The 13,270-nt window shown below is 55.6% G+C and overlaps 2 protein-coding genes across 3 annotated transcripts; one reads left to right on the forward strand and one right to left on the reverse strand.

Moving 5' to 3' along the window:
- The first annotated feature begins 4,722 nt into the window (after positions 1 to 4,722).
- CD63 (CD63 molecule) lies at positions 4,723 to 7,936 on the forward strand. The gene is made up of 8 exons (XM_032420536.1): positions 4,723 to 4,826; positions 5,409 to 5,485; positions 6,385 to 6,573; positions 6,749 to 6,823; positions 6,926 to 7,021; positions 7,134 to 7,274; positions 7,511 to 7,594; positions 7,776 to 7,936. The coding sequence occupies exons 2-8, from the start codon at positions 5,420 to 5,422 to the stop codon at positions 7,839 to 7,841; spliced, it is 717 nt and encodes a 238-aa protein (XP_032276427.1). The 5' UTR covers positions 4,723 to 4,826; positions 5,409 to 5,419; the 3' UTR covers positions 7,842 to 7,936.
- An 893-nt stretch (positions 7,937 to 8,829) lies between these two features.
- On the reverse strand, positions 8,830 to 13,008 carry RDH5 (retinol dehydrogenase 5). 2 transcript variants are annotated; one of them, XM_032420983.1, is made up of 4 exons: positions 12,904 to 13,008; positions 12,016 to 12,362; positions 11,600 to 11,858; positions 8,830 to 9,912 (listed from the first exon to the last, which is right to left on the reverse strand). In XM_032420983.1, the coding sequence occupies exons 2-4, from the start codon at positions 12,323 to 12,325 to the stop codon at positions 9,255 to 9,257; spliced, it is 1,227 nt and encodes a 408-aa protein (XP_032276874.1). In that variant the 5' UTR covers positions 12,326 to 12,362; positions 12,904 to 13,008; the 3' UTR covers positions 8,830 to 9,254. The 2 variants fall into 2 exon arrangements, with proteins under 2 accessions (XP_032276874.1, XP_032276876.1); XM_032420985.1 differs by lacking the exon at positions 12,904 to 13,008 and having other exon boundaries at positions 8,830 to 9,478; positions 9,749 to 9,912; positions 12,016 to 12,333.
- Between the last annotated feature and the right edge of the window lie 262 nt (positions 13,009 to 13,270).

The following is a 13,270-nucleotide window of genomic DNA, read 5'->3' on the forward strand; positions in this document are numbered from 1 at the left end:
TCTCTTATGAATTTGACCAGGCATGGGCTTTCCTTGCCCTCCCGCTTCCGGCTCCACACTGGCTGCTCTCCAGGGGTGTCCCCGGCCCTACCCTCTCCCATGTTCCCTGCACCATTCTTTCTCTCCCCTTGCTTGACCGAGCTGCTACCACCACTCTGCGCTCGCCACCGTTTGCTCCCAGCTTCTTCCCCTGGTGCTCCTCTCCCAGGCCCCCATGCTCCTGACATTCCCCTCAGCTCTGCCCTTGCCCACCTGGATGTATCCACCTCCCTCTCCTTCCTTCTTGCGCCAGCAGGTGCTCCGGATCCTGCCCTGACACCACTCTGGAGAAGGCCATCCTATCCAATGGCCTTCTCTCGTTTCTCACTCAAGTTGACCTTTCTATACTGTTTGATGCTCCTGGCCACTGTCCCCTCCTCCTGTCCTGACGTTCTCTTTCCTCTTGCCCCCAGGAGAGAGTGGAAGAACACAGGCTTTGGAAGCCTCAGAGATCTGGGTTCCAATTCGAACATAGCCCTTTACTGGCTTGGACTCTGGGCATGTCATTCCCTGTCATGGAGTCTCAGCTTCCTTATCCCTAAAACAGGACAAGGCATACAGATCTTGAAGGGTTGTGTGAGGGTCAAATGAGCTAATGTGTATAATGCCAGTCCCGAGCCCGGCAGCGTGTGGGGGTCCAGCTTGGCAGCTTCCTTCCACCTGTTCCTGAGATGTAAGCTCTGTCTTTGTTTTCTTCTCTTGCTCTGGCCCTCACCCATCTAAGAATTTATTTTTTAAAGATTTTATTTATTTGACAGAGAGAGCACAAGCAGAGGGAGAGGGAGAAGCAGGCTCCCTGCTGAGCAAGGAGCCCGATGTGGGGCTCGATCCTAGGACCCTGGGATCATGACCTGAGTTGAAGGTAGACACGTAACCGACTGAGCCACCCAGGCGTCCCACCCATCTAAGCGTTTAGATAGCACTTTTTCTCTCTAGTCTGACTACCTCTCTCCTGAGTTTCACATCCGCAATTCCTGGTGGACGTCTCCACCTGGGTGCTCCTTGCGTGCCTCCTGCCTCGGGTGACCACCACCTTCTCCCCTGGGTGCCCAGGTTCGGAAGCTCTGAGTCATCTTGGACTTTTCTTACTTCCTCTCCCCTTCCACAGGTAAGCAGTCATCCCGTCCTTTATTTGCCCTCTGAAATGCCACTCAGACTTCCTTCTCGTCCATGGTTCCAGCCTTCATCACCTCTCCCTTGGATGGTAGCTGTGATGTCTCAACTATCTTCTGGGCCACCTATTCATTCCCCTTTCTTTTTATTTTTTTAAAGATTTTATTTATTTATTTGTCAGAGAGAGAGAGAGAGAGAGAGCGCACAAGCATGGGGAGCAGCAGGCAGAGGGAGAAGCAGGCTTCCCGCTGAGCAAGGAGCCTGATGCGACTTGATCCCAGGATCCTAGGATCATGACCTGAGCCAAAGGCAGAAGCTTAATCAACTGAGCCACCCAGGTGTCCTTCATTCCCCTTCCTTCCTTCCTTTTTCTTCTTTCCTTCTTTCAAGTTTTTTTTTTTTTTTTTAAATAATCCCTACACCCAACATGGGAGTTGAACTCACAACCCTGAGATCGAGTTACATGCTCGGGGCGCCTGGGTGGCTCAGTCACTTAAGCATCCGATTCGATTTCAGCTCAGGTCATGATCTCAGGGTCTTGACATTGAGCTCCGCATTGGGCTCCATGCTCAGTGTGGAGTCTGCTTGAGATTCTCTCTCTTCCTCTGCCCCTCCCACTCATGCTCTCGCTCTTTCTCTAAAATAAATAAATCTAAAAAAAAAAAAAAAAAAGAGTCACATGCTCTTCCAGCTGAGCCAGCCAGGCACACCTCCTCCTTATTTCAAGGTAGGCCCTACCCCAAGATCGCTCACCCTTTCCAAAACTCCCCACCACACCCCACTGCCTTTAAGACAGTCCCAACCTTGGGGTACCTGGCTGGCTCAGTTGGTAGAGCATGGGACTCTTGATCTTGGGGTCATGGTTTTTTTTTTTTTAATTAATTAATTAATTAATTAATTTGACAGAGACACAGCAAGAGAGGGAACACAAGCAGGGGGGAGTGGGAGAGGGAGAAGCAGGCTTCCCGCTGAGTAGGAAGCCCAATGCGGGGCTCCATCCCAGGACCCTGGGATCAGGACCCTGAGCCGAAGGTAGACGCTTAACGACTGAGCTACCCAGGCGCCCCGGGGTCATGGGTTTGAGCCCCACGTTGGGCATAGGGTTTGCTTGAAAACAAAACAAAACAAAACAACATAGCCTTCTAGGTCCTCAATAGTCCTATCACTTAGACTCTCTGCTTTTTAATTTAAATTTTTCTTTTTTTTTTAATTTTAGGGAGAGGGAGCTCACACACACACTAGCAGCTGGGGAGAGACAAAAGGAGAGGGAGAGAGAGAATCTTAAGCAGGCACTGAGTCCAGCAGCCTGATACAAGATGCAGGGCTCATTCTAATGACTCAGATCATGACCTGAACCAAAATCAAGAGGTGCTTAACCGACTGAGCCACCCAGACGCCCTAAGACTCTCTGCTTTTTGCTTCATCTATTGTTTTGTGAAATATTCCAAAGCAAATACAGATATGACATTTCACTCTTAAATATTTTAGTATGCATCTTTTTTTTAGTATTCATCTTTAAAAGATAGAGTAGGGGTGCCTGGGTGGCTCAGTTGGTTAAGCGTCTGCCTTTGGCTCAGGTCATGATCCCAGGGTCCTGGGATTGAGTCCTGCATTGGGCTCCCTGCTCAGCGGGGAGTCTGCTTCTCCCTCTGCCTGCCACTCCCCCTGCTTGTGCTCTCTCTCTGACAAATAAATAACTAAAATCTTAAAAACAAATAAAAAATAGAGTAATTTTCTTATATAATCATACTATCATCATAGCTAACAAAATTATATTTTCTCATGTCTAATTAATTCTCAGTCCATATTCAAATTTTCTCAGTTGTTCTCAAAGTGTCTTTCACAGTTCGTTTGTTCCGACAAAGATTTAATCAAAGACCAAGCATTATACTTGGTTGTTATGTGTCTAAAGTTTCTCAGTCTTGACTTCAAACCACTTTCCCGTCCATTTTTTGCCACATCCTTCCGGAACACTTTGAGCTAGCAAACCCCAGGCTGCCATCGACTTTGAAAACTACTTTTTTTATACTTGGCTCTTTCCTTGTCTCTGGAACTGAGAGCTTGTTTCTTTATTCTCTAGAGTCACCTCAGAAAGTACCAGCCACCTTTGTGATACGAAATCTGTTCTTTTTCCTCTGGGGCAGAGGCAGCACCTGTCCCTCCGAGATTGTCTACTTTCCACCAGGGGATTGCGTGTCTGTTCACAATGTGGGCTTGGCTCTGTCTGCTGGCGAACGGCAGGGCCACTGTCTCCTTGCCTTGCTGTCCCCCCCCCCCCCCCCCCCCCCATCTCCTGTGCGAAGCACATGCCTGGCATCTAGCAGCAGCACACTAAAGAAACTGATGAATACCCTTCTCGTAGCATCTCCGCTCCTCTTCCGCTGCCTGCCTACTGTGATATCCGCAGGAGCAAGGTCCAGAATGGGCTTGGTGTGCCTTGCTGCAAGGTTGTGATGCTGGAAACTGGTTCTTAGCCCAGCCCAGAGCTCTTTCCTTTTGCTCTTACAGTTTCTTTCCTTCTTTGTGTACACATACAAAGACTCAGGAAGTGGTTCTTAAGTCAGGAACATAAGAACCTAAGGGGTGGGGCCCAGGCTGGGGTAGCCCGGAGTAACGGCTGCTGCTGTCCTTGGCCTGTTCACACAACTCCTTCTGGGAACCACCATGGCACACAACGGAGGGAGGCAGCTTGAGGCCGCCCCCTCCCCTTCCAGCCTTCACCTGGCTTTGCCCCCTGGGATTTGAAGTGCTGCCTGCTAGGATGGGATGGGGAAATCCAGAAGATATACCCATGCCTTCTTCAGTGTCCTCCCCCACCTGGTAAGAGGCTGATCCAGGAGTGGTGAGAGCATAGACCTTGTCCACACTCCCCCAGAGGGAGGGACCGCACCCTGACTGGCTTCCTCCGGGTCTCAGCCCACTACTCCGGAGCCCCAGAAAATGGAGAAGGACTAACAGAGAGGGGAACAGGAACACCCACTATAGAATGTTGGGGGACTCCCAGGACGTGAGGCCAGGGACTTTCTGGAAGTGTTTATTCTGAACCCTCCCGATCCCAGGGAGCTCACAGCGCCCTCTGCCGCCTGGGGGATAGGGGTGGGGGCTCCAACAGAGACGGGAGCCAGAGGAAAGGAGTGGGCCCCGGGGGGAGGATGAGGCGGCCTCTCGAAGACCACCTCGTCACCTTGCCTCAGCCCAGCCGCCCGGCGCGGGCGCTCAGACTGTAGCCCCGGGCCGCTTTCCCCACCTTGGCTCGCACACGCTTCCTCCGCTTGCTCGAACCGGGCGGAATCAGGCGCCGCTGGGTCGCGCCCTCCCAGCCCGAGGTGGCCCGGGGGCCGGGGGCACCAGGAGGACCCCAGGCACCCTGAGGTCCGGCCCTCGGCGCCTTCCCTTCGCGGGGGTGGGCGCTGCCTTCGCGGTAGGGGCCACGTGGCCCTGGCCGGGCGGGGGGCTCGGCCCTCCCTTCGCCGGCCGGGTGACTCAGGCCGCAGCTGCTCCCGCGTCACATGAGGGAGGCAGGCGGCCACTGGGCGGAGGAGGCGGCGGGGGAGGGGGCTGCGGCTGGAGGCCGGGGCGGGGCCGCGCGGCGGGCGGGGCCGCAGCCGGGGGGGCGCTGCTAGAGAGCCCCTGAGCCGCGGCTGGAGAGGAGCGCACAGCCTCGGGGAGCCCAGGTGAGGCCGCGGGGCCCACGGGCGGCCTCGGTCTGGGTGGGAGGTCGCGGGCAGCGTCCTCCGCTGGGGCCCGCCCCGGGTCCCCGAAGATCCGCCGCGCTCCCGAGGCCCTCGCAACTTTGCAACTTTGCGAAGTTCCGGAGGCCCGGGCGGGGTGCGGTGGGGGGCCGGCTGCGCTTGTGTTTTGGGGGAGGTCAGAGCTCCGGGGAAGGCGGCTGGGGCGGGGGTGGTTCGCGCTTGGGCCGAGGACCGTTTGTAGCGGCTGGCTGGGTGGGGAGGGGGTGTTGGACGCTGGGGGGCTGGCGGGCCGAGGGTGGGCGTCGGGCTCCGGCTTCGGTCGGCGCCCTGGGATCGGGCCCGGGAGGCGGCGGGGCGGGTCCGGGCTTCGCGGCGGTCGCCCCCACCCCTCTCCAGCCCCGGAGAAGAGGGGGCTGGGAGACGTGGATCTGACCGCGGGTTTCCGGGTGGGAGGGGCCGGGAATGGGGGCAGCGCAGGGAAGGCCTCGAGGGCCGGCAGGGAGCACGGAAACCGAGGTCCTCCCTCGGCCGGTTCTTATCCCCCTGCGCTCCCCTCTGCCCCAGGCCCGGCAGCCATGGCGGTGGAAGGAGGAATGAAATGTGTCAAGTTCTTGCTCTACGTTCTTCTGCTGGCCTTCTGCGTGAGTGGGAAGGGAGACGATGGGGACGCGCTGGCAGGGTGCGGGGAGACCTGGATCCGGAGTGGTGAGGGCTTGAGCGGCCGAGAATGAAGGCAGCTGGAGACCAGATGCGGGAGGAGAGCCCGGGGAACAGGCCGAAGACAGCATGGCCACCCCACCCCCTCCAGCTTTCGGGGTCGTCTGAGGCTTGTTTGGACCAAGAACGGACAGCGTGGGTGCGCAGCACCCTCCCCCTCGCCCCTTCTGGCCCTTCCTGTCTGGTGACCCAACCACTTGTGATACCGGGCAATGGGGCAACCAGCCAACGGCCGGCCTGATGGCTATCGCCGTGGGGCTTCCCTCTCGTCCCCACCCTCCCCTCCCCTCTCCCTTACCCCTCATTCCTTTCCAGTCCCTCATCCCTCATCACTCCTCTCAGCTGCTTGGGGGTGGGGAAGGGCTCTGCCCACCTCAGTTTGCTTCTGTCCTGGGCTCCTGGCTTCAGAGGCTGCTCTTTGTCCAGGGAGGGGCACACCACTCCTGCCTCTTTTTCTTCTCCCTTCTCCCTGGCCTAGTGGGCCTGAGGAAGCCTAGTCACAGCTGATGAGGATGGGGAGGGCTCTGGAAGACAGTGAGAGGGCAGTTCTGGGAGCCCTTGAGGCCCATAGGAAGCACCACTCTAGGTGAGGAGTATGCGCCCTGGGGTCAGGGCTTTCTGGGAACTTCTCTTTTGGCATTTGATCAAGCTGTGGGGCCAGTATGGGTCATCCTCTTCCCCTGCAGTCAAGTTTCCTGGAGGTGTGAGAATCTGCCTCTCTGGGATGGGGCTCCGGCTGTGTCCTGGGTGTATGTGCTGCCCTCCACCACGGAGGGCTGACGGGTTGTGGGTCTGGCCTCACCCCGACCTGCCCTCCTCACAGGCCTGTGCAGTGGGGCTGATCGCTGTGGGTGTAGGGGCCCAGCTGGTCCTGAGTCAGACCATCACCCAGGGGGCCACGCCCGGCTCCCTGTTGCCCGTGGTCATCATCGCAGTCGGTGCCTTCCTTTTCCTGGTGGCCTTTGTGGGCTGCTGTGGGGCCTGCAAGGAGAACTACTGTCTTATGATCACGGTGAGCTGGGTGTGGGGCCAGCATGGGGGTCCGGGGCTGCGGGGAGGGCGTCCGTGGAGGGGGCTCAAGAGGTGAAGTGAGGAAAACCTTTATGAGTGAGCTAGAGGCTGGCTGGGCCACGGCAGGCCACTCTCACCAAGACTCCAAACTTGACCCCTGTCCACCGTGCCCGCAGTTTGCCATCTTCCTGTCACTCATCATGCTGGTGGAGGTGGCCGCAGCCATTGCTGGCTATGTGTTTAGAGACAAGGTAAGCCGGGGAAAAGGGGAGGGCCCTACCTCAGAGGTCTGGCTGCTCTGGGATGTGTGTGCCCTGAAGTTTGACCTCAACAATGCTCCTTCCTCTTCCCAGGTGATGTTAGAATTTAATAAGGACTTCCGGCAGCAGATGCAGAATTATCGGAAAGACAACCGCACGACTTTGGCCCTGGACAAGATGCAGGAAGATGTGAGTGAGGTTGCTGGGAGCAGGGATAGTGGGGGAAGAAGATTCTTACCTTCACATTGAAGGTGGAGGTTCACGTAAAAACCTTCTACTCGGTATTTCTCTTCTCCCGCAGTTTAAATGCTGCGGGGCAGCTAACTACACGGACTGGGAGAGCGTCCCTAGCATGCCCAAGGGCCAAGTCCCTGACTCCTGTTGCATCAATGTCACAAAGGACTGTGGGGTTTCTTTCCAAGTGAAGAACATCTACCCTGAGGTAGGGAAGAAGCTGAGATAGCAGGGGACTTGGGAAACCTGGGAAAGATTTCAAGGGTTGAGAGAGGGACCAGGGATGGATGTGGAGAGGGTTGGGGCCCTGGGATGGGGAGGGGATCTGGGAGTGCTAGGGATGGGGTGAAAGGTACAGAGAGTAGGGGAGAGCCAGAGGGACCAGGGAAGGTGGGTGGGAAGTTTCTGATTATGTTCTTGCCTTGTGTGCGTGCTACCCTTCAGGGCTGTGTGGAGAAGATTGGGGGCTGGCTGAGGAGAAATGTGCTGGTGGTGGCCGCAGCAGCCCTGGGCATTGCCTTTGTGGAGGTGAGCGGTGCCCTTGGGACTCATTCTGGGGCATCTGGGCAGTAGGGACAGTGGGAGGAGGGTGCTGGGGAAGTCCTGGCCTGGGGACGGGGGCCCTGGTTGTGTTTGGGGTCTTTTGGGTGGGCCTGGGATACTTTTTTGCCTTTCTGACTCCTCTCCACCGCTCTATCTTTACTTTTAGGTACTGGGAATTGTCTTTGCCTGCTGCCTCGTGAAGAGTATCCGAAGTGGCTATGAAGTGATGTAGAGGGTCTGGTCTCTTCAGCCCCCTCATCTAAGGGAGTGGGGTAGTACACTCCAGGTTTTTCAATTAAACGGATTATTTTTTCAGACTGAAAAAAATAGTCTGTCTGTCTTGAAGAGTGATAACTTTAGCCTTTCCTTCTCCTCACCCGTGTTCCTGTCCTCTGGGATCTTGTTCTGTGTGCACCTTGGGAAGGAAGGCATATTTTGGGGGGATATTTGGGAAAGGCGGGTTTTGCTGAAGGCGCTGGTGGGGCTGGCAGTGGAAGTGGGGATCTGGAGGAGGCTGGCGCCCACTGCGCTCCCTGTCTCCTATTCCTGTACTGCCAGGTACAGTGCTGCAATGTTCATGAAGCCATGTCCTGCAAAAGTCCAAGGGATTCCCCACAAAGGCCCTACCTGGGAGAGGCCAGCCCACATCTACCATGGACATCTCTTCCTTGGTGTTCTGCCCGCCTCTGAGGGCCTAGCAACTCCCTCCCAACAAAGGGGACCTGGCTCCTTTTAGGGTGGTGGTAAGTTGCTATGACACCTTTGTGGCCAATACCATCCTTCTTGACTTAGATAAGAGGACAATTTAGGGGTTCCTGGGTGGCTCGATCGGTTGAGTGTCCGACTCTTGGCTGACTCAGGTCATGATCACAGGGTCATGAGATCAAGCCCCATGTCGGGCTCCCCGCTCAGTGGGGAGTGAGATTCTCTCCCTCTGCCCCTCCCCTCGCTCACATGGTCTCTCTCAAATAAATAAATCTGTAAAAAAGAGGGGGCGCCTGGGTGGCTCAGTCAGTTAAACGTCCTGCCTTTGGCTCAGGTCATCATCTCAGGGTCCTGGGATTGAGCCACACATCAGGCTCCCTGCTCTGTGGGGAACCTGCTTCTCCCTCTTCCTCTGCCTCCTCCCCCAACTCGTGCTCTATCTCAAATAAACAAACTCTTAAAAAAAAAAAAAATAAATAAAGAGAGGGGACAATTTAAGTGGGTATTACCTTTTTTCCCCATGGAAACCACCCAGCCTGGTCCTGACCCCTCTTCACTACCTCCCCTCCCTCCCAAGAAAAATAGGTTATGGCCATTTGTACTCTGAACACCGAACTGCAACTTTACTCTTCGTAGAAAGAAAGGAAACGTCCAACAGTGCCTTCTGGTGGCCATTCCAGGTACAGCTTCAAAGAGCACCTATGCGCCCAGTGGTTGCTAGTGGTTTTGCAAGTACTAAACAGGCCAGGTACCCTGGGCATTAAGTCAGCCTAGGGGGTAGCACTTAAATGGGGTCAGTCTCCCACTGGACAACTTCATTTCTGCCCACCTACAGTGTTTTGCTGTTTAACAAGACACATTTATTGAGTGCTTATTTTGTGCCAGGCATCAGGCAGTACCAGGGTGGGGGCAGAAACAATGTCTTAACAGAAGGCTGGATTCAGCAGACTGCCTGGGCGGGCTTGGGAAGGACCCAGGTGAGCACAGCATCCACCAGGCTGGCTGGCAGGTAGGAGGCTGGCAGCCAGAGCAGCTTGGCGTCCCAGCCTGGGCTGTAACGGGTTCTGGGGTAACGAGCAGTCAGGGCATGCTCCAGGCACCTGCTCACCTTGGTCAGGTCCGCGTCACAGATCAGGTTCATGATGCGCTGCTGCACTTCCAAGTCTGCATCCCAGGAGGTGGTTGTAATCAGTGTCCCTTCCCACTCCAGCCCATGCCAGGCCCTGTCTTCTGGGTTCTGGAGCTGGTTCCCAGCAGAGGTCAGAGGGACCCTTAGTCCCTCCCCAGTTTGGCAAGTGGGCAGGTTCCATGTGGCCTGGGTATTCTTCTGTGGCACCCCATTCACCCTCATGTCCTCCCAGCAGGCTGGTGTAGGACAGGCCTTTCTGGCACTCTCCTTTCCCCTCGGATGCCTGTGTGGGCCCAGATACTCACATTTGGTGAGGAAGGCCTCCCCATAGCGGGCCTGTGTGGCGGGAGGTAGCCGTGCCCAGCACTCCTGCAGGGTCTCCTCCAAACACCTGAGATTTGTCACAGAGGTTCGGAAGAAGCCAGGCTCTACGATGGAGACTCGGACCCCAAAATGAGCCACGTCCCGCCTGGATGGGGATAGAGGGAGGTTTCTGGCTTCTTGCCTTTATAGGAAAGGGATCCTCAGGGACTTGGGTGTGGGGGCTAAAATGGGAAAGTTATCAGAGGCCGGGAACCGGGGTATTGAAGGTAAAGGGGATCCCTGCTGTCCTAAGATGGGGGTAAGTGGGCCGTGTATTTTTGAGGTTTGTTTTCCTTTGTAGTCTAAGATCTAGAACAGGGGTGAGTAAACTTCTTAAAGGGCCAGACAGTAAATATTTTTGGCAATACAGGCCTAAAAATAACTGATATCAGTCAGGTAGGTACTTACATAACCATTTATAATGTAACTATTTAAAATGTAAACACCAGGGGCGACTGGGTGGCTCAGTCGGCTGGGCATCTGACTCGATTTTGGCTTGGGTGGTGATCTTGGGGTCATGGGATTGAGCCTTGCGGCAGTGGGGAGTCTGCTTGAGATTCTCTCTCCTCCCTCTGCCCCTCCCCCCATGCACGTGCACGCGCTCTCTCTCAAATAAATACTCTTTTAAAAAAATAATAAAATGTAAACACACCATCATTAGCTGGTAGGCAATTGGCCAGATTTGGCCTAAGAACCAGTTTGCCAACTCCTGACCTAGAACTACCTCATTCCCTAGGTCCCAGAGCATAGGGTTTAGTCCTGGGTGCTGGACATGAAGGGTGTAGACTGGTATTTGCTGGGCAGACTGCAGACACACATCTAACCTCCTTGACACAGATGCAGAAATCCAAGTATAAAGTATGTGTTCCATGATGCTGATTGGAAAATTAAAGGACCAAGGGATAGGGACAAAAGTATATGAAATTCTTTGCTGAGTGATGGTGAAGAAGGCAGGCTTCCTATAGAAGGTGGGCTGGCTGGGGGCACATGTACTGCTCAAAATTCAGGCCCTGATCCCCTGTGGTACTTGGTGAGTGTCCTTTGTGCTCTCATGGGACTTTGAACATTATTAATTTTTTTTAAATTTCTTTTTTTTTTTAAAGATTTTATTTATTTATTTGACAGAGAGAGAGGGAACACAAGCAGGGCGAGTGGGAGAGGGAGAAGCAGACTCCCCGCTGAGCAGGGAGCCCGATGCGTGGCTCGATCCCAGGACCCTGGGATCATGACCTGAGCTGAAGGCAGACAGGCGCCCCCAATTTTTTTTTTTTTTAAAGATTTTATTTGAGAGAGAGAGTGAGCACTAGAGAGAGCAAGCATGAGTGGGAAGCAGAGGAAGAGGGAGAAACAGACTGCCTGCTGAGCAGGGAGCCTGACATGGGGCTCGATCCCAGGACCCTGGGATCATGACCTGAGCCGAAGGCAGATGCTTAACCTACTGAACCACCCAGGCGCCCCTGAACATTACTGTTTAAATATGAAGGGCAGGAGAACATAAAGATGAGGGGCAAGCAGACCTGGGGGTAAGTCCCACTGCTTCCAGTAACTAGTTGTGTGGTCTTGGGTAAGTTATGTTACCCTGTGGATATTAATGCCTATCCCTTAGAGGGCTGCTGGGAGAAACAGAGGAGAAAATGTTCTGTCAAGGTACTAGCTCATCACCAGTAGCAGTTACTAATAATACTACTAGGGGCAACAGTTTAGTTGAGCCCTAAACTGTCTCCTCTTCAGGATCCCCCCATGCTGGGTTTTAGTCATCTCTGCAGGGCAGCCCAGGGCTCTGCACCCCTCACCTCAGGCTGTCAGAGAAGGCCTCCAGGCCAAACTTGGAGACACAGTAGCCCCCACCATTGGCTGCCAGGCGACCCAGGACACTGGTGATGTTGACCACCCGGCCCCGGGCCTGCTGCAGCAGGGGCAGCAGGGCAAGGGTGATGCCGATGGGACCGAGTGTATTCACATTCAGCACCCGCTGGAAATCATTCTGTGTGAGCCACGGTGTGGGCCCAATGATCCCGGCCACACCAGCGTTATTCACCAGACCGAAAAGCCCTGTGGAGAGATGAGACAGATACCACAGGGCAGGTAAGGCATTCCAACGCGCTCTCTCCCGATCATTGCTCCTTCCCCATGCAGTCCCTCCCGCTTCCCGCTGCCCCTGTGAGTGAGCACCCTGCACCATGGTCCCAGTGGCCCCGGCACTACTCACCTGCTTCCCCAACATGTGTTTCCACCCACTTGGCTGCCCGCTGGACACTCTGGGGATCCGTGACATCCAGCAGGGTGGTGTGGAGGCAGGAGGAGGCCACCTGCTGTAGGTCCTCTGCCCCTGAGGGGGTCAGGCAGCCGGCCAGGACTCGGAAGCCTCTCTGGTCCAGTCTCAGGGCCAGAAGCCGCCCGAAGCCTGAGTCACAGCCGGTGATGAAGACGAAAGCATCGCTGGCGGGCAGGCTCTGCCGGTCCCTGAGTGACCACAGCGCTGCCCAGAGCAAGACTCCCAGCAGCAGAGGCAGCCACATGGCCAGAGACCAAGGGACCGGCAGGTGGCAGCCGAGGCTGGGCAAGAAAACTTGTCTAGTTTACTCTGGCTCTTAAACCCTTGCCCCTAACCTCCTCCCTAGCTGGAAGTCTGGTCTGAGCAGATTGAGAAATTATCTGCTTGGCAGGGAACTGGCAAACGCTGGCTCACCTAAGCAAAGCAAAGATCCAGGCAGACCCTGTATGCGGCCACCTCACCTAAAGCCGGATGAGTCGGGGCCGGGGCACGGGAGCAGAGGAATCTGCTTGGCTTTCACCTCTCCTGCTAAGCCAGCGGCATCTGAATTCCCTACATGTAAACTGGGCCTTATTTTTGGAAACATGTACAGGGCAAAGAGCACTTCAGTCCTGTTGGCCCCAAACTTCTCACCGCATCTCTGAACCTGTTTTCTATTCTACCAGTGGGGCCAGCACCCGCCATGGCCCAGCTGGGAGCTGTGGAGGGTCAAGGGCGATCATGTGCGAGGAAGCACATGAAAAGCTTCTGGCTTTGACTCATCAACACGCGCGAGCCTAGGAGAGCCCCCTCAGAGCACCCAGCTCCCGGGCCCCCGCTTACCTCCTCTGGGGAAAGCTAGCAGGTAGCACAGTGCCTGAAGCTCCTTCTTTTGCTCCGTTTGGGAGACTTTGCTCCCAGTCTTTCCAGGCTCCCACACTAGCTACAGCTAATGCCAAAGTCCGCAGCGGGTGGCCTGGGTCCCGGAAGTATTAAGTGTGTGTGGGGGGGGAGGGGCTGGGAGGAGGAGCCAGGGAAGCTGGAGGCCCCCAGCCAAAGCCAAAGCTTGGCACAGGCCAGGCGTGCCCAGGCCCCCTTCTCGGCTGTCTTTTCCAGCCAGGGTGCCTGATCACCTCTGTCCTGGACTACCAGGAGGAGGGATATGTCAAGGATGGGCAGCTGCCCCTCTCTGTTGGTGATCTTGGACCTG

Source organism: Phoca vitulina, unplaced genomic scaffold (assembly GCF_004348235.1).
Source record: "Phoca vitulina isolate PV1807 unplaced genomic scaffold, GSC_HSeal_1.0 scaffold23, whole genome shotgun sequence".
NCBI lineage: Eukaryota > Metazoa > Chordata > Mammalia > Carnivora > Phocidae > Phoca > Phoca vitulina.